We start from the raw sequence: 23,817 nt of genomic DNA, 5'->3' as shown, positions 1-23,817 counted from the left end.
TTTTTTTAAGGTCTTATTATTTGACACATACAGAGAAAGAAGAACACAAGTAGGCAGAGCAGCAACCAGAGGGAGAGGGAGAACCAGGCTTCCCCCTGAGCAGGGAGCCCGATGCGGGGCTCAAACCCAGGACCTGAATGGAAGGCAGGCATTTAACTGACTGAGCCACCCGGGTGCCCCTCGTAAGTGGATTCCAAGGGGCCAAGCTTCAGGGGGCTAAGAGGAAGCTTTCCAGTCCACTGTCCATAAACCCACTGTGGTATCTTGACATGGTTTTATGAAGCTGTCCCTTAGAAAGCAGGAAGGGAGAGCTGTGGAAGAGTGGTCTCCAGACTGAAAAACCCCAGTTAATCACGTGTGGATTATCTGTCCCCGTCATGTACCTGTGGAGAGGCTATATTCCTGAGTTGGGAAGGAGGTACTGCTCATAAGAACTTGCTTTTTCTGGAAAGAGAGGTAATAGAACTCACTACCTAGCTTTAGGACACGTCTAGAACTGTTCTAAGGACCTTAATCCTCACCCTGAAGGTGAGGATTTAATTCTGCCCTGAAGGTATTAACATCTCCACTACACAGATGAGGAAACTGAGGCATAGAGTAGTTGGGTTACTCCAAGGTTACCAACCTGTGAGCTTCCCAGCCAGGGTTTGGACTTAGGCAGGCTAATCCCAGATTCTATGACCTTGACCACCGACCCCTAAAGCCTCCCCTCTCCTGGAAGGCCCATTCAATGCACTTGGTGGAGATGCTTCCTGGCCCCCTGATTCATGACAATTTGGAACTTGGTCAGTTGGGTTAGTCCGGGGGGAGGGGGGCGGTGTCTGTTCCCGAGAAGCTGCCTTCCTGGGCGTCCAGTCCTGGCCACCTTGTCTCCTCCCCAAACTGTCCAGGGTTTCTAGCAACTACCACAAAATACCCCCCGCTTTTTCTCCCATCTCCACATGGAGAGACAAGGGAGAACCAAGAACAAAATCCAGATAACAGGGCATGAAAATACCAGCCGACCGAGGGGAGGAATCCGATTCGATCTGGCCTGCCAGTGAGAAAGAAATCTCACTGGATGCCTGCTCAACAAGTCTCAGCCTCCCCGTCCCCGCGGCCGTGGGAGCCCAGGTCCGGAATGCGCGCTGCGGGGCACAGCGCCCCCACGGGGCACTGCGGGTGCGCCCGGGGCAGGGAGCGCTCTCCGCTCGCCCGGCCAGAGTGGCCAGTCTTCTCCCCGCCTGGGGGGTCTGGGCAGCGCCGCCCGCCACCCGCGCGCGCCCAGCAGGGTCGGGAGCCACAAGCCCCCGGGCGGAGGGGGCGCCCGGACGGAGGGGCCGCGCCAAGCCGCAGGCGGGGGCCGGGGCTAGGCGGGCAGGCAGGCCTGGGGCAGCGCCCGCGTGCGCCCGTCCGCCCGCGCTCTGCGGGTCTGGATGTCGGTCTGTCAGGCGGTCGGCCGGTCTGTCCGCGCCTCGGGGCGGCGGGGCCGCGCGGAGATCCCCGGGGAAAGCGCGCCCCGCTCACCTGCAGCCGCCGCCGCCGCGGGCGCCTGAGCAGCGAGACGGGCGCAGCCACCCGGGTCTTCGTCGCCGACCTCCTCGCCGCTCGGGGAGGCGCCGTTCTCCTCGGGGGTCGCTGGCGGGAGCCGCGGAAGAAGCCCGAGCCTCGGCCGCTGTCTCCTCCTTCGCCGCTTCCTCCAAGTCCCATCCCAGAGCGCTCCCCTCGCTCGCTAGCTGCCTGCGAGGCTCGGGGCCAGCGCGGGAGGGCGGCGGGGAGGCGGCGCCGCGGCGAGGGTGGGGAGCGGGCCGGGCGGAAGGAGGGGTGTCGTCTTCGGGGATGGGGAAGGCGCGGGAAGGGAGCGGCGGCCACTGCGGCCCCACCCTGCGGGCAGCGGGGGAGCCGGGCACCCTGGCCGTGCGCCCTGCCTGCTGCCACCCGGCTCCGCTCGGCCCCCTCCGCCAGCCCAGGCGGGCTGCGGACTCCAGGGGTCCGGACCGCAGACTCTGAACAACAGAGGCTCTGGGGGACTTGGCGGGGTGGGGTGGAGGGACAGCATCTCCTGAGGCAAGGGGGGCATGGCAGGGGTACTGTGTCCTGAACTTGGGGTCACGATCTGCAGGAGGCATCCATCGATGATGGTGATGAAGAAAAAGTGGTGAGAATGGGGATAACTGGTGACAAGTGCCAGGACCTGTCTTGGCAGTGCCCAGAACATCCCACCAGTGCCAGTTCTTATTCACAGAACGTCCACTGGCCGGGGACCAGACCAGGCCGGGGTGGGGTAGCGGGGAGTAAGGATGCCAGGACAGAGAGGAAACAAAGTTCCTACTCTGAAGGAGCAGAGAAAATCTAGTTCAGACAAGACTTTTTGTAATTATGCGGGAAGATATTTCCAACTTTATAAGGTGGGAGTACATGACCTTAGAGGTCCCCGCAGAACTTCGGAGGGATGCAGATGACAGGAGGGGACCCCGGCATGGAAAGGGCCTGGTGTGCCGCTCCACACCCTACATGCGTCTCCTGACTAGCCCCATGAGGGGGCAATGTACACCAGGCCAGCACATCTCCTAAGGATGGCTCCAAAATTCTATCCCCAAACCACTAACCCAACACACCCAGGTCAGGTTTTAACAAGCTATGGGGGAGAGGCAGCAGAACTAATGAATTTCAAAACCTTTGGAGGTGCCAGAGTCTGATAATTTAAGTGCTCTTGGCTGCCTTTATTCCTAACCATCCCTTCTATTTTATGATCGAGTTGGTTTCTGGAATATAAATGAGCACCATATACAAAATCAATTCCTTAGAAAAGCTCCAGGAGCGGGGAGTAAAAATTCCAGTCATAAAGCGACAGGTTAACATACTCAAACCACCAGGCAACTTCGTTGTGCCATATTGCAGAGAGAGATTCTTGGATTCATGTTCCTTTGTTCTCCTAACCTGCACCTTAGGCCCCCGGGGCACTCCTGACTGCCTGTGCAGGTCAGAAATGGTTTCTTTCTTTGTCTCTGGGAGGAGGTAGGTAGAAGTCAGAAAGCAGAGGAAAGTCTTCAGGAAATGTTTGGTCTCTGAGGTCTTGGATCCCACAGAAGAAAATTCTTCCTGAGTCTGGGCCAGTGAAAATCCCTTAGGAGCTGGGGAAGTTGAGTTGCAGTTTCTGGAAACTTGCATATAAAATGCGTTGCCTTATTCCAAGACACCAGTATGTCCAGTAATTTATCAAGAAAACAATGGCTATTCCTAAATCCTTCCAAATTTTAAGGAATTCTAAGTAAGTAACTGATTCCAGGGACTCTAGGATATGCCAACTAAAATGGGTGTTTTTCTCCAGGGAATTCTGTCAGAATTCTTCGGAATAGGAAATTTCTGTACGAAGCACTCCTGGGGCCAAGTCAAATAGGTCAATGAGTTGTTCTACCTTGTGGAATGATCCTCAGGTCTGCCAGAAAAAATGAAGCGTAAGTGAGCTCAGTGTCCTGAAATACCAAGTCGGAAAATATAGTGCCTTCACTTCCTGGTCACCTTCTAGGTGAATGCAAGTTGATAACACCAGAGGCTCTTGGGGAGAACCCAGATTTACCTTTTCTGCCAAACGCCTTGCTACCAGCTTAATGTACAGAGAATCTTATTCAGAAGAAGTGTGAGTTTAAGATTTTCAGTTCTCATGCAGGCAATCGTATGCCCACAGATAAGAATGAGGGTATGTAGTATCTGAAAGTTCAAGAGTTAGTTGGAATGGATAGCCATCCAGATTCATTATACCTGGTAGCTCTACCAGGTTCCAACCTCAGCTCTCTATCTCCACATGTGGTCTATGGTGGCGTAAGGACTGGGGTGAAGGGGACACCATTTGACCCAGGGCTCACAATCATGACTAACTTCATAGAGAATTTTGACATAGGAATTCATCTGTTCCTTATAAACATTAAGAGTTTCTGTTTTGTTTTGTTTTGCTTCCTAGAGGGCAGACTGAAATGAGACTATTAAATGGGAAGGGTTCAGAAACCAAAGAGCGGACAGGTTGGTTCATAGACCCATAACCTAAAATAAACCTTGTACTAAATGGGTGAGGAGAAATATAGAATTGCGGTCTCTCCTCCCTTACACTGTGTTTCTCAGTAACTGATGACGTTTGAGTTCCATGTAAACTGTTGGCACACCACCCCTCCCCCCACCCACATCAAGGAGAAGGGCAAGATGTCTTACCTAGGAGACACTTCCCATTTGGGCCAGCTGCCAGTCGGTTGGGACTGGAAGTTAAGAGAGGAGCATTACAAGGTGGTGGCTGGGTTTGTACTCCAGCCCAAGGCAGTGCTTCCTCTGGGGCGTCCCATCAGCATGGACAATCAGTTCCATGTCCAGAAGATCCTCCTTGAGGACAGGCTAGCTGTTGGTACTCTTGACCCAGGTGAAATGATTTCTATAAAAAAAAAAACTACTACCCCACCTTGGAAAGACAAGATGAAAGTGATCAGGAAAAAACTATAGCCAGTCAAAATTTTATTTAGGAAAACAATTTATGTTTTGAAGAGGACTCACATGTTTATATGTGATCTTGAACTTGGGCCATTTGCTCCTGAGGGCAGGGACCAGGCCTTCTGCTTGTTTTTGGATATTGCCCTATGCCACACAGTGGAGGGGAATGGGCTGCTATGGCCTGAGCCTGGAGTTTAGAGCCTTGTAATGTTTGTGAAATCAGATTGATGAGTCTCCCTGTCAAAAACCAGAGATAATAGCAGGACGTGAGGAGTTTCAATGCATAGGCAAGAGCTAGTGGAAATCTGACTTGTTTTCCTGGATATTGGCACAGCTAAAACACTGCCTATCTTCCTGGAGACTAGTTTCCCCTTTAGAGTGGAGGATATGGACTTGCTATGGATGGAAGCATCATTCCGCTACTTCTTTCATCCTTAAACCTAGGAATTGCACAAAGTAGTCTGCTGTTAGAAGACAATAGCCTCGGGGCTCCTGGGTTGCTGAGTCGGTTAAGCATTAAGTGTCTGCCGTCAGCTCAGGTCATGATCCCAGTGTCCTAGCACGGAGCCCAATATCTGGCCCCTTGCTCAGAGGGAATCTGCTGCTCCCTCTTACCCTACTCGTGTGCTATCTCTCTCTCTCAAATAAATAAAAATCTGAAAAAAAAAAAAAGCCAATAGCCTCATTCCTGTGACACTCAATTGACTACTTCCTCTCAATGCCACTAATAAACCAGTGTCTACGTTGGTTGTCCAGTGTGAAATCCGATTGCAAGATCCTCAGGCGAGGACTCTGTGTGTCTGTCCTACCGAATCCTCTAGGATGCTAACAGAACTCAAAAATGACTCAAGAATAACAAAAGTAGGGGTGCCTGGGTGGCTCAGTGGGTTAAGCCTTTGCCTTCGGCTCAGGTCATGATCCCAGGGTCCTGGAATCAAGCCCTGCATCGGGTTCTCTGCTCCGCGGGGAGCCTGCTTCCCTTCCTGTCTCTGCCTGCCTCTCTGTCTACTTGTGATTTCTACTGTCAAATAAATAAATAAATCTTAAAAAAAAAAAGAAGAATAACAAAAGTATCAGAAGTCAGGACTTTTCCATGTTCTCTCTTGCTGAAGAAAATAAGTGGGTGTGGTTATTACTAGGGTTCAACAGAAGGGGAAACACTACAGAGAGTCCAGTGGGAAGAATAGGGCAAAGCACCGGGGAGAGCTGCAATAAGTCATAAGATGGGGAAAAATCAGAGGTAGTGAAACAAAGTGACCAATTCTGTTGGGAAAGCAGTCTTTGAAAAGATGCAATGGAAATGTCTTGACTCATTTAAAAGCAAGAATGGACAAAGCAATTCCCAAGTACAGAAAGTGCCAGAACATTACTGGCTACGTGTATACTATATGAGAAGGGAAAGAGGTTGAGAAGAGGATGGAATAACCAAAGTTTTAAAGAGTTGAAAATTTCTTTCAGTTAGAGCAAAATGTCTAAGACAGCTCTGCATCCCTGGGCAGGACTAATGAGAGAGCCCTGCCTAGCACTGCTTCACCATTAGCGCCAGCCTTTGCATGCGGGCAGAAGAATACTGTCAGAACCATTGCTGAAGATCAATTACAGGCATACTCAGAGATACTGTGAGTGTGATTCCAGATCGCTGCGGTAAAGCAAGTAGCACAATAAAGGGAGCCGAGCAAATTTTTTGCTTTCCCAGTGCATATAAAAATATTTTTATATATTTTTTAACCCACTGAGTCACTGGGGTGCCCCCCAAATTATATTTTTAAAAATGTTTATTTAGGGATACCTGAGTGGCTCAGTGGGTTAAACCTCTGCCTTCAGCTCAGGTCATGATCTGAGGGTCCTGGGATCAAGTCCCATATCGGGCTCTCTGCTCAGCAGGGAGCCTGCTTCCTCCTCTCTGCCTGCCTCTCTGCCTACTTGTGATCTCTCTCTCTCTGTCAAATAAATAAATAAAATCTTCTTAAAAATAAATAAAAATGTTTATTTAAATTCAATTTAATGAACATATACTGTATTATTAGTTTAAGGGGCAGAATTCAGAGATTCACCAGTTGCATGTAACAGCCAGTGCTCATTATTTCAAGTGCCCTTGTTAATGCCCATCACCCAGTTACCCCATCTCCCATGCATCTCCCCTCCAGCGACCCTCACTTTGTTCCCTATAGTTAAGAGTCTCTTATCATTTACCTCCCTCTCTGTTTTTGTCGTATTTTATTTTCCTTCCCTTCCCCTATGTTCGTCTGTTTTCTTTAATTTCATATATGAGTGAAATCATATGGTATATTTCTTTCTCTGACTTACTTCGCTTAGCATGATACCCTCTATGACTATCCACGTGATTCCAAATGGCAAGATTTCATTCTTTTGATGGCTGAGTAATATTCCATTGCATATTTATACCACATCATCTATATCCATTAAAGATGGATATCTTTATCCATCTGTCAATGGACATCTGGGCTCTTTGCACAGTTTGGCTATTGTGGACACTACTGCTATAAAAATCAGTGTTCATGTGCCCCTTCCAATCACTATATTTGAATCTTTTGGATAAATTCTTAGTAGTATAATTGCTGGGTCACAGTTCTATTTTTAACTTTTTGAGAAACCTCCATACTGTTTTCCAGAGTGGCCGCATCAGCTTGTCTCCCACCAACAATGAAAGGGGCTTCCCCTTTCTCTGCATCCTCGCCAACATCTATTGTTTCCTGACTTGCTAATCTACACTATAGTCTATGAAGTGTGCAAAAGCATTATGTCTAAAAAATGTGCATAACTTAATTTAAAAAGATTTTATTACTAAAAAACGCTAACCATCATCTGAGCTCTCAGCGAGTTATAGTCACTGATCACAGGACTTCAAAAGCATAAATGAGAAAAGAAAAAAATAGATAAATTGGAATTCATCAAAATTAAAAGCTTTTGTGCTTCAGTGGACACGATAAAGAAAAGACAACCCATAGAATGGGGAAGATCTTTTCCAAACCATAGATCAATAAGAGATTTGTACCTAGACTATATAAAGGACCATACAATTTAATAATAAAAATGCAGTCCAATTTATAAATGGCCAAAGTTTTTGAATAGACATTATGGCAAAGAAGGTATCCAAATGGTCAATATGAGAGTGAAAAGATGCTCAACATAATTTACCATTAGAGAAATTCAAATCAAAACCACAAGACATCACTTCACACCCACTTAAATGACTGTAATAAAAAAGTCTGGCAAGCGGTTCTACCAAAACCTGCGGGCCAGCACCTGCCCTGCCTGGCACCAGCCCCGTCCTATGGCCCTGCCACGAAACAATGAGAGAGACAGTTCTTGGCAGGCTACTGCCCCAGGGCACTGCACAGAAAGGAGACTGAAACACACCCCATTCTTCCTGTGAAAAAGGCCTATTTATTTGTCCTGGAACATCCGCCCACGGACCAGGCTTCAGGTTTACCACACATCTAGAGGCTTTGGAAATGCTCTCAGGGAATGCAGGTTGGGAGGACACTCTCACTTGGCCTTACTATAGCTTGTCAGTACCACCCAGCAAGCAGCTTATACACTTGTCTGGAACCCCAGTTTTTGCAACTGTCACCAACGGAGCACCTCCAGATCACCTGGTCCGGAGGCCAGCAGCATTAACAATTCTGGTCTCATAAGTCTGCTTATATTTGCAAACCTTAAAAGCTGCCACCTGAAGGAACAGCTTCCAGTCAACCTGAAACGAGGTGCTGAGTGAGATCCTTCTCTGGAACACTTACAGGTCTTGGCGTTCTCTTAACAACTGGGACCTATCAAGAATAAATCAGGCTGCTCAGACAATCACAAAGTTTCAAGAGACAACCAAAAGCTAGGGCAAGGTTCAACAACAAGTTTTATCTCCTAGACAAGACCATGCCTTCAAGATGAAGAGGTGACTGTTTCATCAATACACAAAAACAAACACAGAGAGTCAAGCACAATGAGGAAACAGAGGAATGTGTTCTAAATGAAAGAACAAGATAATAAAACTTCAGGAAAATACCTTAATGAAGCAGAAATAAGTAATTTACCTGATAAAGAGTTCAAAGTAATGGTCACAAAGATGCTCACCACATCTGGGAGAAGAATGTGGGAATAACAATGAGAACTTCAACAAGGAGAAAATACCGAACAGAAGTCACAGGGCAGAAAAATACAATAACTGAACTGAAAATACATGAGAGGCATTAAACAGCAGACTGGATGAAGAAAGGATCCACAATCTAGAAGACAGGGCAGTGTAACTCACCCAAACAGAGCAGCAAAAAGAAGAGAATTTGAAAAACTGAAGATCATTTAAGGGAACTGTGGAATGACGTTGAGTGGAATAACATAATAGAGGTCTCAGAAGGAGAAGAGAGAGAGAAATGAGCAGAAAATCCAAGTGAAGACATAATGGCTGAATTCACATTCTTCTCAAATGTCCATGAAAAAAGACTGGAAATAACAAGTGTTGCTGAGGCTGTGGAGAAACTAGAACCCTTGTGCATTGCCTGTGGGAACAGAAAGTGGGGCAGCCACTGTGGAAAACATCTGGGCAGCTTCTTAGAAAGTTAAACATACAGTTATCACATAACCTGGCCATTCTACTTAGGTATATACCCACACAGAATCTTATACACAAATATTCACAGCAGAATAATCCATAATAGGCAAAAAGTGGAAACAACCCACATGTTCACCAAGTGATGGATGGATAAGTAAAATGAAATGTCATCTGCAGTCTAAAGGAATGAGAGACTGATATATGCTGCAAAATGAATAAACCTGGAAAACATGCCAAGGGTAAGAGCCCGTCACCAAAGACCACTTGTTGTATGATTCTATGTCCAGAACAGGCAAAGCCCGTAGAGAGAAATAAATTGCCTTGCGCTGGGAAGGCTGGGGGTGGGGATGGGGAGTGACCATTTGTGGGTATGGAGTTTCTTTTGGGGGTAACGAAAATGTTTAAAAATTGTGGGGATGGTTGTAAAACTCTGAATAATATTAACCATTATGTTGCAGCCTTTGGTTTGGTGAATTGTATGGCATGTGAGTTACATATTAATAAAGTTTTAGTTTTTAGGACTCATTTCAATTCTGAATCTCCATGCAAACATTTCGGTTTCTTCTGGAACCAGACTGCTCCTCTTCTTCATTTGCACACCCTGTTTAGAATGCTCTTTTTCCTGCAACCATGTCTCTCTCGCATCTCTCGCATGAAGGCAGGAATGGCTTCCTGCTCCATTCCTCAGCTTCCTCGCCTGTTTTTTTCTGATTATTCTGTGGCTCTTGCTTTCCACTGCTGGACTCGCCTGCTGGTGGGGACTTTTGTACTTGTGTACTATGGTCCCCCTCACAGGTCCCCCTCACACATCTTTACTAGAAGACTTGTGATATTCTTATAAAGGATGAAAGGCAAACATGCTTTATCACAAGTAGCCTTCCAGGGGGTTTGTTTAAATCCCAAGCGCCCAGGAAGTGGATGAACACATCAACCATACGTCAGTGGCACATCCGCTGTTCGGGTTTTTGCCACGTACACCCAACGCCTCAGAGTTCCGTAGGGTCTCATATTTGGTCACTGAGTGCTTTAACAATACACTGATCTACTGGGAAGGGAAAAGAAGTTTTCAGGGAGAGGCACATCGAGCGATTTACCTTTTCATTCAGAGCCCTACTGAATTAAGCTCACATGTAAAAGGAAACTGATCACAAGAATATCACGACCTAAGAACGCTGTTTTCTTTTGATTTCAAACAGAAGTAGAGCATTAGCTAGCCTCTCATCTTAGCTGCTCTTTAATCTTTCCTCAGAGATCAATCCTTTGATTATTGTGTTGTTTTTAACTCATCACCTTTACAGCTTTTACAGCTAGACGTCAGGATGCCCACTCCCCAAATTACACACAACTGCAGCTGCTGTGTTGGTAGGCTTTTCTGGAAGAGGGACCCTCTCTGTTCCCTTGCATGGTCAATAGGAATGACATATTTTCGGGGTGCCTGGGTGGCTCAGTGGGTTAAAGCCTCTGCCTTTGGCTCAGTTCATGGTCCCAGCGTCCTGGGATCAAGCCCCACAAGGGGCTCTCTGCTCAGAGGGGAGCCTCTCTCTCTCTCTGCCTGCCTCTGCCTACTTGTGAACTCTGTCAAATAGATAAATAAACTCTTAAAAAAAAAAAAGGAAGGAATGACATATTTTCCCAGCAGGCCCTTCTGTGAGAAGAGAGCTCTGTGGAGCCTGAGCCCCACTGAGCTGTTCTTCAGAATTTGTCACACTGGAGCCAGAATTTGGAGCACTGGATGCCTCAGTCAGTTAAGCGTCTGACTTTGGCTCACGTAGTGATCTTGGGGTCCTAGGATTGAGCCCCACATCAGGCTCTGTGCTCAGCAGAGAGTCTGATTGTCCCTCTCTCTGCTTCTCCCCTCTCTTGCTCTCTCTCACAAATAAATACAATCTTTAAAAAAAAGAGAGTGGGAGGCACCTGGGTGGCTCAGTCAGTTAAGCGTCTGCGTTTAGCTCAGGTCATGATCCAGGTTCCTTGCTCAGCAGGGAGCCTGTTTCTCCCTCCCCCTCTGCCTGCCCCTCCCCCTGCTTGTGCTCTCTTGCTCTGTCAAATACATAAAATATATTTTTTAAAAATTGCCATGGGTGGTATTACAGGTGTTTTTAATTTCTCTCGTGTGCTTATTTTATTCTTATTCTAGTAACTATTTGTGAGTTTCTTCCGTTCGCCAGACAAATACCAGGCAGTGAAGACAGAACCCTAAGGAAGAAAGACACAGACTCGAGTTTTCTTACCAACTGGACAAGGAAAGCAAGATTAGGGACGCCTGGGTGGCTCAGTCTTTTAAGCAGCCAACTCTCCATGTCTGTGAATTGAGACCCTTGTCAGGTTTCATGCTCAGTGTGGATTTTTTTTTTTTTTTAAGATTTTATTTATTCAGTTGACAGATCACAAGTAGGCAGAAGCAGGCAGACAGGAGGGGAAGCAGCCTCCCCGATGAGCAGAGAGCCCGATGCGGGGCTCAATCCCAGGACCCTGGGATCATGACCTGAGCCGAAGGCAGAGGCTTGAACCCACTGAGCCACCCAGGTGTCCCTCAGTGTGGATTCTGTTGAGATTTTTCTCCCTCTTCCTCCGCCTCTCTCCTCCCCAGCCCCACAGATCATGCACATGTGCTCTTTCTCGCTTTCTCCCTAAAATAAACAAAATCTTTTAAGAGGCTAATTCATTTAGGCCTTAAAAAGAAGAATAGCAACAGGAATCAGTGTTAAGACGTGCATTGGCTGGTCACTGGATATACTATGGAAGATTGTAAAGTGAATCACTTCCAGACTAGTGGGTCGTAAAAGCTTCCAGAAGGGGGTTTCTCAAGTTGAGATCCGAAGGATAGATTGATAGATTGTTGGCTTTTTTTTTTTTTTTTCCTTACAATACATGACCTACGTTATTTTTTAAACGCCCACAAGTTTACAATGTTTCCTGGTGCCGGCATCATACCTGGATTCACTGTGAAGTTGCTTAAGGAAGATGGCTTTCAGGGATGCAGCCGTAAGACAGAAGAAAGCCTACAGCCCCAAGGGAAAGGACTGCTCTATTCTGTCTCCTTCTCCTTAGACCAGCAGGAAAGGCTTGTTGACACAAGCTTCCTGGGGCAGGGGCAGGGAAGGAAGGTGAGTCTCAAGGCCTCCAACTATTACCCCAAGATGGTACAACAATTACAACCCCGTTCTACTCACTCACATACTAGTCTGAGTTAGAAGGCCGGAAATCTTTTTTTATTTTTTTCTCAGATGTATTTTAGTTGGGGGGGGGGGGGTGCAGAGGGTGAGGGAGAGAATCTCAGGCAGATTCCACAGAGCGTGGAGCCTGACCTGGGGCTCCAACTCACGACCCTGAGATCACCACCTGAGCTGGAACCAAGAATCAGACACTTGACCGACTGCCACCCAGGTGCCCCTTCCTGGAATCTTAGTATGTTATTTTCCTCAACAAAGATAAATCAGTACAGTTTTAAAATGGTGTCTAATTTCCTCAAAAGCAATTGCTCACTTAAAACGATGAACCGCTGTGAAAGGTCCACTATATCTGATCTTTCTTCCTGCCTGAATCAATTCTTTGTTTTTTTAAAGATTTTTTAAATTTTTTGAGGGGGGAGGTGGTCAGAGAGAGTGAGCACAGGCAGACAGAGTGGCAGGCAGAGGCAGAAGGAGAAGCAGGCTTCCTGCTGAGCAAGGAGCCCAATATGGGACTTGACCCCAAGACGCTGGGATCATGACCTGAGCCAAAGGCAGCCGCTTAACCAACTGAGCCACCCAGGCGTCCCTAAACTTTTTTTTAAGATTTTATTTATTTATTTGACAGATAGAGATCACAAGTAGGCAGAGAGGGGGAGGGGGAGGGGGAAGCAGGCTCCCTGCTGTGCCAAGAGCCCAATGTGGGGCTCGATCCCAGAACCCCGAGATCACGACCTGAGCCAAAGGCAGAGTCTTAACCCACTGAGCCACTCAGGCACCCCTGAATCAATTCTTTATAGTAAGAATTAAAAGGTGGTATTTGCAGAACACTTTCCAGTCCAGTTAAATAGGAAACTGACAGCTTTACTTACGTAATGCAAACCTCAAGACAAAGGTCCACCCCAAGTTTACAGAGCTCACATGGCTTTGCATGGCATGTTTGCCTTCTTGGAATGCATTCATTTTAATAACTGGAAGTCAGCCGTTGTTAGTAAGAAGTGAGAGGCATATACAGGATTCTGGGATTCTAGATGTCTTAAATACCAACACCCACTCACATGGCCTTAATTGGCATCTAAACCCTGGCTCTGCCAGTAACTGGTGTGACTTCGGACTGGTTTCCTTCCTTTAGAAGTCTCCTTCCCTCCTCTGTACTATGCAGATGAAGTTTGTACATGCGCAGTGCTCAGCAGAACGGAAGGCACACTGGAGGGGCTCAGGAAGTGGTATACGTGGTTTCACCTGATCTAAAGGTGGAAACCACAGGGCTGGAGACTGATCAGATATGGGGAAAGGGAAAAAGAAGAACAAGACAGAGGACCAGTGATTTCGCTCCAAGTGGCATGACTGGAAGGATGACTGGGAGGATGGGGAGGCCACCAGCTGAAACGCAAGTCAACAGGAACAGATTTGAGGTGAGAGGCGCCAATTTTCTATTTGGGGTACAATGAATAGGTCATGTCAGTAAGCCACCGAGATAGAGAAGACAGAGCAGGACAAAAGCAGGGCTAGAGCTGAGCCCATTATTTATTAAAGGGAGCTCTACGTAGGAATGATGTTAATTTTTTTTTCCTTAAGATTTATTTATTTGACAGAGAGAGATCACAAGTAGGCAGAGAGGCAGGCAGAGAGAGGAAGGGAAGCAGGCTCCCTGCTGAGCAGAGAGCCCGATGTGGGACTCGAAAGATGTTAATTTTAAAAGGACTTAACTTGGGGTGCCTGGGTGGCTCAGTCATTAAGCATCTGCCTTCGGCTCAGGTCATGATCCCAGAGTCCTGGATCGAGCCCCATGTTGGGCTCCCTGTTAGGCGGTAAGCCTGCTTCTCCCTCTCCCAATTCCCATGCTTGTGTTCCCTCTCTCTGTCAGTCAAAGAAATAAAATCTTTCTTAAAAATAAATAAATAAATAAATAAATAAATAAATAAATAAATAAAAGGACTTAATTTAAACTAAAGAAACATCCAGTGAAAGTAAAACAGTTGACAAAGAATAATTACAAATACATTCCTTTGGCTAAAATGAATACTGGGTGAAAAGCCACATCTCACACAGGCCACCACACAGAGCAGAGAGTCCTTTGTGCTGGGGCTGGTGGCACGGAGAGCAGATCCATTTGTTCCCTTTGTTCTTACCACAGCCGGGGGCTCCTGCAGGTGGAGGCCACAGGTGGAAGCATTATGGGCTCTTCAGGTTGGATGTCCCGTATCTAGGATTCCAGCAATCAGGGAACTTAGGACTTTCCAAGCTCTGAGTAGGCACAGGGGTTGCTGAGATGCCATACCACATGTGGGACTAGTAAGGGGCAGACAAGATGAAGACCCGTCTAGTCTGGGCCTTTCCTGGAAGAACTGTGGCTCAAAGCCACCACGCTGGCGAGCCATGTCCAGTCCACTGGGCTCACCCTGTGCTCTTCCAAACTCGCTTTGCTCTGTTGGAGAAACAGACCCCGGGTGTCTTGACATACACCAAAGAAGAGAGGTTATAATTTTATTTGCTGAGCCAAAGAGGTTCCCATCTTAATACGTATGCTCACTTAATAAAAACTGTGTGTATACTGTAATGACTTTTTAAAAAGCATGTGTTAAGTTTGAGCTGGGCTAAAACAAGCAAGCCTGAGTCCATTACTCTGTTTTAAGTCCAACCCCGGGTTCTGGAGCAGCAACTGCTCTTGCTAATTAGGATCACATTGATGAGGGGAGAGTGCTAAGACGGCTGCCTTGATGTGATTTTTTTCCTAGGTTGGCCAACGACAGCTTCCCTTTTCTGATGTCTGGGTGCTATAGTCAGCAAAAGGCGTGCGTGGGCTTCTGGGAAGGTCACCGATCTGGTTGGCTTCCATACTCGTCATTTGGCAGAAAACTTGGCTAGTGTGCAGAGACACTTTTAAGTGAATTCCATGGGTGTGGAGACATCCTTGCAAAGCCCTTTGCCTTCCCTTCCACTCCGAGCTGCCAAAAAACCCATTTTACACGGCTCTAGGTTCTGGCTCTGTGTTTGATACATGTTAGGTCTGAAGGTGGCAGCCCGGGGAGGGCTGAGCCCGTATTTGATGCTGGCAGTCCCCTTGTGCAGCTCTTTTGATAGTCTGGCAAAGATACCTGCCCTCTCCCCTCCAGACCATTAGTGACTGCCTATGTAATGAGCAGCAATATTATTTAATGATATTTAAGTCTGTTTCTAGATGGGTTGTGAAAGCTACACGTGTTTTTCAAGAAATGGGAACTATTTTCACAGTCTCATTAGTTTTCCTTGATCACAAATGCTCAGTTTGCACAGCAGGGTTTTATTCTCCAAGGATGAATATTTCAAAGACAATACATTGCTCCATGGAGAAAACAACTCTAATGGTGACAGTGTCTATACAGATGGTCTAGTGAGATCATTGCTAATAAGTTATTGTTGATGAACGAACTGAGAGTGAAAAGACACATAAAATGAGGTGTGGTTTGGGTCAGCAAACTTAAAATATTTAGGGCCAGAACAGATGGAGTAATTAAAAAAAAAAAAAAAAAAAAAAAAAAGGGTGGAGCAAAAAAGGCCAGGAGAGGGAAGGTTCTTTACATTCTCAGGGGGTTAGTAAGACCCGGGCGGGGGGCGGGGGGAAGGGACGAGGAGACCAGATGTGGAAGAGATCCTGCCATGAGGTTTTGTGTTGGAAGAAGGTACAGGAAGGGGTGGGGGGGTCTGTTGGTCTTAAAACTCTTCCATAGGACTGGGCATTCTGGGAATCTGCCCAGCTTGTTCAATGGAAGCTCGGTTCCTAGGGTGACAGATCACATCTTGGGCAAAAGGTGTCCCGCTTCCTGTTCTCTCTGGCCCAAGGAACAGACCCCAAAATCTCCCACATGGGCTGCCTCTTGGTGGGTCCACTGGCACACCTTTGGGCGCCGGGCTGAACATCCAGGATCTAGTCATAAGGATCTCCAGAGGATGGTCAAGATGAAAAAGGCTGAGGCGCTCTCATCAGTAGAGTGACCGAGAGGCATACCGGCATGCGGACAAATGAGGGAATGACTGTATACAGCAAACAGAGGAAGAGGGTCAAATATTAAAGTTGGATTTAAAATACATTTAAGGGGCGCCTGGGTGGCTCAGTGGGTTAAAGCCTCTGCCTTTGGCTCAGGTCATGATCTCATGATCTCGGGGTCCTGGGACTGAGCCCCGCATCGGGCTCTCTGCTCGGCGGAGAGCCTGCTTCCTCTCTCTCTGCCTGCCTCTCTGCCTACTTGTGATCTCTGTCAAATAAATAACATTTAAGAAGGGCACCTCGGTGGTTCAGTCGGTTAAGCGTCTGTCTTCGGCTCAGGTCACCATCCCAGAGTTCTGGGATTGAGCCCCCCATCAGCCCCCCCCCCTCGGGGAGCCCGCTTCTCCCTCTCCCTCTGCCTGCCGCTTTGCCTACTTGTGCTGTCAAAAAATAGAAATAAAATCTTTTTTAAAATAGTAAAATAATTTTAAGAGAAGTATTTAACTGGACTGGCAATGAGATAAAGACAGAGTAAACTGCTGAGTCATGGAATGGGCTCCAAACACCACCACCTCACAGGGGAGCTGAGAGGACAGGTCATCACTCAGAGGAACTACAGATGCGGCCTTCCCGCACAGCCTGGGTTATGCTGTGCGTCAGGAAAGGCTGCTTCACCAGTTCCAGATGGGACACCTGAGAGTGACAGGATATCCTGGTGTCTTGTGGTGTGCTCTGAGCATAACACGAACAATATTCCCTCAGAGGACGGCCCCCAGACTCAAAATCAACACTTCTACTTAACCATGTGCCATTTTCTGGAACACAGAAATTAGCAGGCAGACGGCTGGAAAATCACAGGGAGGTCCATGCAAGCAACTGTGATGTCCTATGAGCCTTCCAGAGATCAGGGAAACAGTCCGAGAGGCCTTTTCCATTCCCAACAGCTCTTAAAATGATTAACTTACTGCGACTTACTGCGACTCTTATGGGCACAAAGCTTCCAGGAAGAGAATTTCTTAGGCTGAGTTTATAAAGAATACTAATGAGATACACCAAAAGAAATCACTGAGGCTGAGTCTCAGGGGTTCAAAAGTCCCCCCCTCCTACTCCTCTATTTGATCTCCCTTGGAATGGAGTCAAGTCTGAACTGCTTATTAAAAGTACACCATGCACAGACCCGTACTCCTGGGGATAAAAATACATTATATGTTTATTAAAAAAAAAAAGTACACCATGGACATAAAGCAACCGTATGCAAAACAGCTGAGCACACCGAGCCTGGCAGGGGTGGGGTTTGGAAGTGTGAGCAGCTCAGGTCTGTTGGGCTCCATTTCTCTTGGCCTGAGATGCTCTGGTTTTATCAGCAATGAAACAGGGGGTAAAAATGTGTGTGTGTGTAGTGTGTGTGTGTGTGTGAGAGAGAGAGAGAGAGAGAGAGAGAGAAACAAGTTGTAAAGGTGCTTCCTTGGGCCAAACTGTGTCTGCATGGCCACATGTGAGTGGGAAAGGTCCCTAAGCACGATCACCACAAAATCAAAAGGTTACTTTCTCAGATGTGGGCAAATCTCACTTTAATTGCAAAGCCTTCATTTACAGCACACTCAACAATGAATAAAACAATGAAAACCAGGAGAGCTGTGACTTTTGCACACATGACCTTGAAATTCGGTAGTTGCGATAAGAACATTCCACAAGAAAAGCACCCCTCTACTCATTTCTCTGAAGACCGTTTTACATTTGAACAGATGACTGGGCATACTCGGAATTTCAAAATAGCATGCTATACCTTGCAAGGAGATTAGAAGGAAATCTTTTTTCATACTCTTAGGCAAATAAATCCTTAGTGACTAGGGTGGGCATGATAAACTAGAAAGGGAGCACCAAGTGGTACTAAACGCATCAGCTCCTCTCCCGTGACACAGGTGAGACCCGCCTATCCGTGACCCCAGCCGTGGGTGTTTAAGACCAGCCCTCAGAGAGCGGCTGTGAGTCACTGCCTGGAATTGTTGAAAGGTCTCAATTTCGCCCGCAGACAGAATCCTTGAACAGCAAATACAAAACTGCCACTGAATTTAAGTCCTAAAGAATCTTCAGGAAATTCTCGTTTTATTTATATAGACAGGGACACCTACTCCGTCATTAGAGCAATAATCACACAATGGACACGCGTGCTCTGTAAGGTGTGAAGGGTTTGCTCCAACACTGGCTTAAGAAAAGCATCATCTAATTCTCATTTTATTTTACACTCTCGAAACAGAAGGAACACAAAGGGAAGGTGTGATGATGAACTCCCGGCCTCTGACGCGGGGGCTCATCCCGACTGCTGGGAAGGGAACCCCGGGGAGGACGCCGGAAGCCCAGCGCGCCGCCCTCCAGAGGACTGTACACTGAGTCCATCAACGTGCTCTAGCCACAGTGTATGCTTAAAACTAAAGAGGGTTTCACTTAACGTCTACATTTTAAAACTGGAGCATTTCAGCAACAACGAAGCTCAGAGAGCTCATCCCAGAAGAGAAAAAAAAGGACTATTGCTCCGACGTCCAGAACTGAAGTCGCTGTGCTCAGTCCCGCCGCGCTCGTGGGCTCAGGCAGACACGTAAGGGGGCGGCGGCTCCTTGGCAGCCCCATTCACAGCGGTGTCATCGCACGGCGGTAACAGCACCTGAGAAGACACACAGCAGACACCCGGGTTAGCGCGCACACGTGCACCCCCGTTCCCCTGAGCTCTCACGGCAACGGGACTCTCACGGAACGGAATGCTGGTCATCACCTGTGCCAAATTTCAACTCGCCAGCAAGTGGCCACACTTCCAGGAGACAGTTTTTGTTCATTTTTTTTTTTTAAGATTTTATTTATTTATTTGCAAGAAAGAGACAGAAAACGAGCAGGGAGGAGTTGAGTGTGAAGCAGGCAGTCCGATGCTGGATTCGATCCCAGAACCCTGGGATCGCGACCTAAGCTGAAGGCAGACATTTAGCCGACTGAGCCGGCCAGGTGCCCCGAGACGACGATGACTTTTTTTTTTTTTTTTTTTTAAAAACATCCATCGGGGCGCCTGGGTGGCTCAGTGGGTTGAGCCGCTGCCTTCGGCTCAGGTCATGATCTCGGGGTCCTGGGATCGAGTCCCGCATCGGGCTCTCTGCTCAGCGGGGAGCCTGCTTCCTTCTCTCTCTGCCTACTTGTAATCTCTCTCTCTCTCTCTGTGTCAAATAAATAAATAAATAAAAATCTTAAAAAAATATATAAAAAATAAAAAAATTAAACATCTATCAATTGATGAATGGCTACATAAGATTTTATTTATTTGCCAGAGAGAGAGAGAGAGAGAGAGCGAGCGAGCGCACAGGCAGAGGGAGAAGCAGGCTCCCCGCCGAGCAAGGAGCCCGATGTGGGACTCGATGCCAGGACGCTGGGATCATGACCTGAGCCTAAGGCAGCCGCTTAACCAACTGAGCCACCCAGGCATCCCCCAAGACGACTTTTTAAAGGAGAAAGTGGAAAGAGACTTCTGGCCCCTTCTAGGTTTTCTAACCCTGCTCACATGAGCCTGGATGTCAAAGTACCTGCAGGGCCAAAGGGCTGTGTCTCTAGGACTAGAAAGGAAGCAACTGTCTTTTGAAAGGAGAAAGGCTTCTGGGAGATGCCTACGTGTGCACACGAAGAGGGTGGGCACCTGACTGACCATGGGAACCACTCATGGGGAGATCGGCCACCTTTTCTCAGCAGAGCCTCGAGTAATTAACTGCCCCTCCATTTCTACACCTGTAATACAGGGATGCCAAAGATTTGGAGGTCTACAGAGTAGTTAACACTGCTCGATGCACACCTGAGATGGGCGATACCATCCGTAAATGGCTCAAGAGGAACAGCACTTGTGCTGACTGACAACCTTCCTGTTCACATCTCAAGTACAAAAACAAGTGCCTGGAATGGTTCATGAACTGGCAACGTAAGGAAACACCGACTAATTCTGTAGTAAAAAACCAACTGGGGCATTTGAACTCAGTATCATCAGCCTAGTAGTATAGTCAACTACCATTTACTAGGCACCTACTAGACAGCAGGCACTGTGGGTACAAGGTAATTAAGAGAAAGGACAGTCCCTGCCCTCAGGCATTCAGAGATGAGATAAATGAAAACCTTACCCACCTCAAGTGCTTTGTGCGAAGACAAAGAACATTCACAAATGGAAAAGAACAAAATTATGGAGATCACTTACACTGAAAACGGTAATCATTTGTCAATGTTTGCGTTTTCATTTATTTATCCTTTTAGCTTCCAGAGGTACACACTCACGTTTGAAGTTTTTTGTTCTAAGTTTTTGTCATCCGCTATTCCCAGCAATACCAGGCACAGACACACACCCACTCCTACCTCTCTACTTTAACCCACTTGACGACTTCTCCTCTTCTCCCAGTCTCGGAGACCCTGCTGAGCTGAAGCCCAGTCTTTCTTAACGCCAGAGTCCGGCCCAGTGCGTACTGGGCACAGAACTCCGATGCTGGTGGAATGAATGAGTGAAGCATCGCCTGGGCTGGCCATGGGACACTGTACGTGCACACGACTGCCAAGTGCAGCCTGGCATTGCAGGCAGAGGACGCTGGCACCGGTAAGGGTCCAATTAGGAGACAGAAACCACCCAGTCATTGGAACAGAGTAGACTGCAGAAAGAATGATTAACAGAGGACCAGAGGCGAAGCCGTAAAATCGGGCATGATCAATGCGTGGGTGTGAACAAGACATCAAAGAACACATAGGGAACACTTTAGGCATCTGGAGAAGAGGGATAAGGCCAAGAAAGGCGAGGCGGTGCTGCGGGTAGACAGGTGAGCACACAGCCAAGTTGGGCAGTCTGAAGGCAGAGCGCCTGCTGGGACCCCAGTGAGAGGGGGCGGGGGTCAGAGCATGAACAGAGCCCCATCTTCCACCCAAAGGCCCTTCACCCAGTGTGTGGCAGCAGCATTCTCTACAACAAAGCCACAGCTTCCTTCCCGGAGTCTGCACACTGGCGTTTGTGTATGTTTGTGTGTGTGTGTGTGTGTGTGTGTGTGTGTGTATGTATGTGTGTGTGTGTGTATGCGCGCGCGCGTTAGATACTGTAACTTACAGCCAGCAGCACAGCTGTGAGCGAAACTAGAAATACTAAATTTTGCATGACTGAGCTCCAGCACTATGCTCCTCAGCCTCATTAAACAATTACCTGATTCATATCTACGATTACCCTTGGAGAGATTACCCTCAAACACAGCAGAGCTACTTAAGAGAGTGAAATCAGCCGCTGCATCCAATTTATTCTCTTTCCCCAGCAAAATGCAACACTCAAGATTCTGCAAAATGTACACAAAAGATTAAACATGACTTTTTTTTTTTTTAAAGAAAAAGAAGTACTGTAACTTTGCCTTTTTTTAAGATTTTATTTATTTGAGAGAGAGAAAGAGAGGGAGAGAGAGCACAAGAGGGGGGGAGGGTCAGAGGGAGAAGCAGGTTCCCCACTGAGCAGGGACTCAATCCCAGGGCTCCAGGATCATGACCCAAGCTGAAGGCAGTCACTTCACCAACTGAGCCACCCAGGCTTTGCCTTTTGTCAAAATGGGTTCACATTGAGTTAGGTAGTTTGTCACTGCTTCTTGCAATTTATCTTCAAACTTGTTTTAATTATTTATAAAAGTATTGGAGAGAGGGGGAGGTAACATGCAAAGCGGGGGCGGGCACAAGCGGGGGGTGGGCCTAGAGGGAGAGGGACAGGCAGGCTCCCCGCTGGGCAGGGAGCCCGATACAAGGCTCCATCCCAGGACCCTGGGATCATCACCAGAGCTGAGGGCAGATGCTTAACCAACTGAGCCACCCAGGCACCCCTACAGGCGCCCCTTCAAACTTGTTTTAAAGTTTCACTTTATGTCGGAATTTTAATATCCCAATATTGGCTTCTGTCTCAAATATCCTACAGCCTCGGACTCTTTACCCAAAGTCAAGATGCCTGGTGTATGGCATCGTACAGACAGAAGAGTCTGTCCTTTCACCAGGGCTTGTGACCGCCTCACCTGTCTCCGCTTCCTCACCACCACATACTAAATGCAGCCTGAAGAACGGCCTTCACACAGCACCTCATGCTCTTTTCACTGACAGTTGTCCAAATGGAGTATAAGTTTTACATTCTGAAACGACGTCATCTTTTTAAAATATAAATGATGTTAATATTATTGACAATTTCAAGGAAGGGGTTGGTGCCATCAGGGCCACCATACTTCCTCTATTATAGGCTGTCGATACTGACTGGAAACACTTCCTCTTGTCCTTTTCTACTAAGATCAATGAAGTACTTGGAAATCCGAGAAAACTGCACTAGGGTCAATTAAGACAGAACATGCTAGTTAAGATGCCATACAACAAAACTGGTTGAAATCCGATTATTCTGACATTTTTAGAAGTTGGCATTTAAACTCCATCTTCCACATTTCGAAATTTAGTCATTCATAATGAATGGCTAAAAAGTAATCTCTCAGGACTAAGAATATAGGTCACAGCCTACTGCAAAAGGAAGTCACTGTCTGGTACGTGGCAGCTACTCAGTGAGTCGGCAAACAAAGACACATTACAAATCTCAGCCACAGACCACTTTACTTGAAGCAATATTCAATACAATGAAATTCTAATCTAAGTACCATCCCTTGCAGTCTGTCTTAATAGGAGCTCAACCATGGAGTGACTGTGTGAAAGTGTAACTTTATTCCTTGCAGATGGAAAAATCCCTCTTGCCAATGACCCCAGAAGGCAGCGGTTCATTAGGAAGATTAGACTCTGTCTGGAGTGTCTCTTTAACTGGGAGTTCTCTTGCTCGGTTACAGTGTGCTTGTGGGAAAGGCAACTCCTCAGTCATTTCAATTCAACTCAACAAATACTCAGAGTGTTACCAGAGCAAACTTCATTTTCCTAGCTACATCGATATATAGAACAGTTGGAGGGAGAAAGAAATTAATATCAAAGGTTGCAAAATGTTAACAGAGAAGCGATTCCAACTGGCCATACATCCACCAGTGATTAAAGCTTGGAAAACAAATTCATTCCATCAAATACTAAGAAATGATAAAAATGCTCAAGAGAAAAGAACTATTTATTGGTAAAAATAGGAGATTTTTGGATACTATGGTTAAAGTTGGACTTATGCTATTAGAGCTTAGGCACAATGAAGACGAAGGCTTATTTGGAACTCTATAGTTGCTAAGATGACATCATCCAAATTGTTCCATGTAAGTTACACAAATGTCTTCAGACATTCACAAGACAACAGGCCAAATTTTGTGTTTGTGCAATTATTTCCCGGGAAGAGTGTTCAGAGCTTTCATCAGATTCTCAAAGAACCATCCCTGGAGATTCGGAGGTCCAAAACCGGGGGTCAGAAGAGGCACGTGGGAAATGGCACCTGAAGTCAGCTTGCTGGCCTGCACCCTAACAAGTGGTACGTTAAAATGAAACCAGTGACCCGGATGACAGCTGTGTGCCATCTCGTCTACCCTGGGTTAGGGAAGGAGAAGCCCTAGGAAAGGAGAACTGACAGATCTGAGAGAGTCAGTGTTAGTAGATAGTTGGCAGATCTCATAGCTACAGAGACAGGATGGGGACTTAGGTTAACAGGTAAAAAACTTGGCAGCTAAAAAAAC

General features: G+C 47.0%; 2 protein-coding genes across 5 annotated transcripts in view; both read right to left on the bottom strand.

Annotated features, from left to right (window-relative positions):
• Nucleotides 1–1,929, bottom strand: part of MATN2 (matrilin 2) — a 134,842-nt gene extending 132,913 nt beyond the window's left edge. For 2 of the 4 annotated variants that reach the window (XM_059394915.1, XM_059394916.1), the window contains exon 1: nt 1,507–1,929. The gene's annotated coding sequence lies outside the window, so the exon portion shown is untranslated. The remainder of the gene's footprint in view (nt 1–1,506) is intronic. The other 2 variants (XM_059394913.1, XM_059394914.1) reach the window with 1 other exon arrangement.
• A 15,784-nt stretch (nt 1,930–17,713) lies between these two features.
• LAPTM4B (lysosomal protein transmembrane 4 beta) overlaps nt 17,714–23,817 on the bottom strand; it is a 77,699-nt gene continuing 71,595 nt past the window's right edge. The window contains exon 7 of the mRNA XM_059394912.1: nt 17,714–18,821. Coding sequence (XP_059250895.1) covers nt 18,744–18,821 — 78 coding nt within the window. The 3' untranslated portion in view covers nt 17,714–18,743. The remainder of the gene's footprint in view (nt 18,822–23,817) is intronic.

This window comes from Mustela nigripes, chromosome 3 (assembly GCF_022355385.1).
Source record: "Mustela nigripes isolate SB6536 chromosome 3, MUSNIG.SB6536, whole genome shotgun sequence".
Classification (NCBI taxonomy): Eukaryota; Metazoa; Chordata; class Mammalia; order Carnivora; family Mustelidae; genus Mustela; species Mustela nigripes.
Note: the sequence above shows the minus strand (reverse complement) of the source record. Positions and strands in the feature narration are given on the sequence as shown.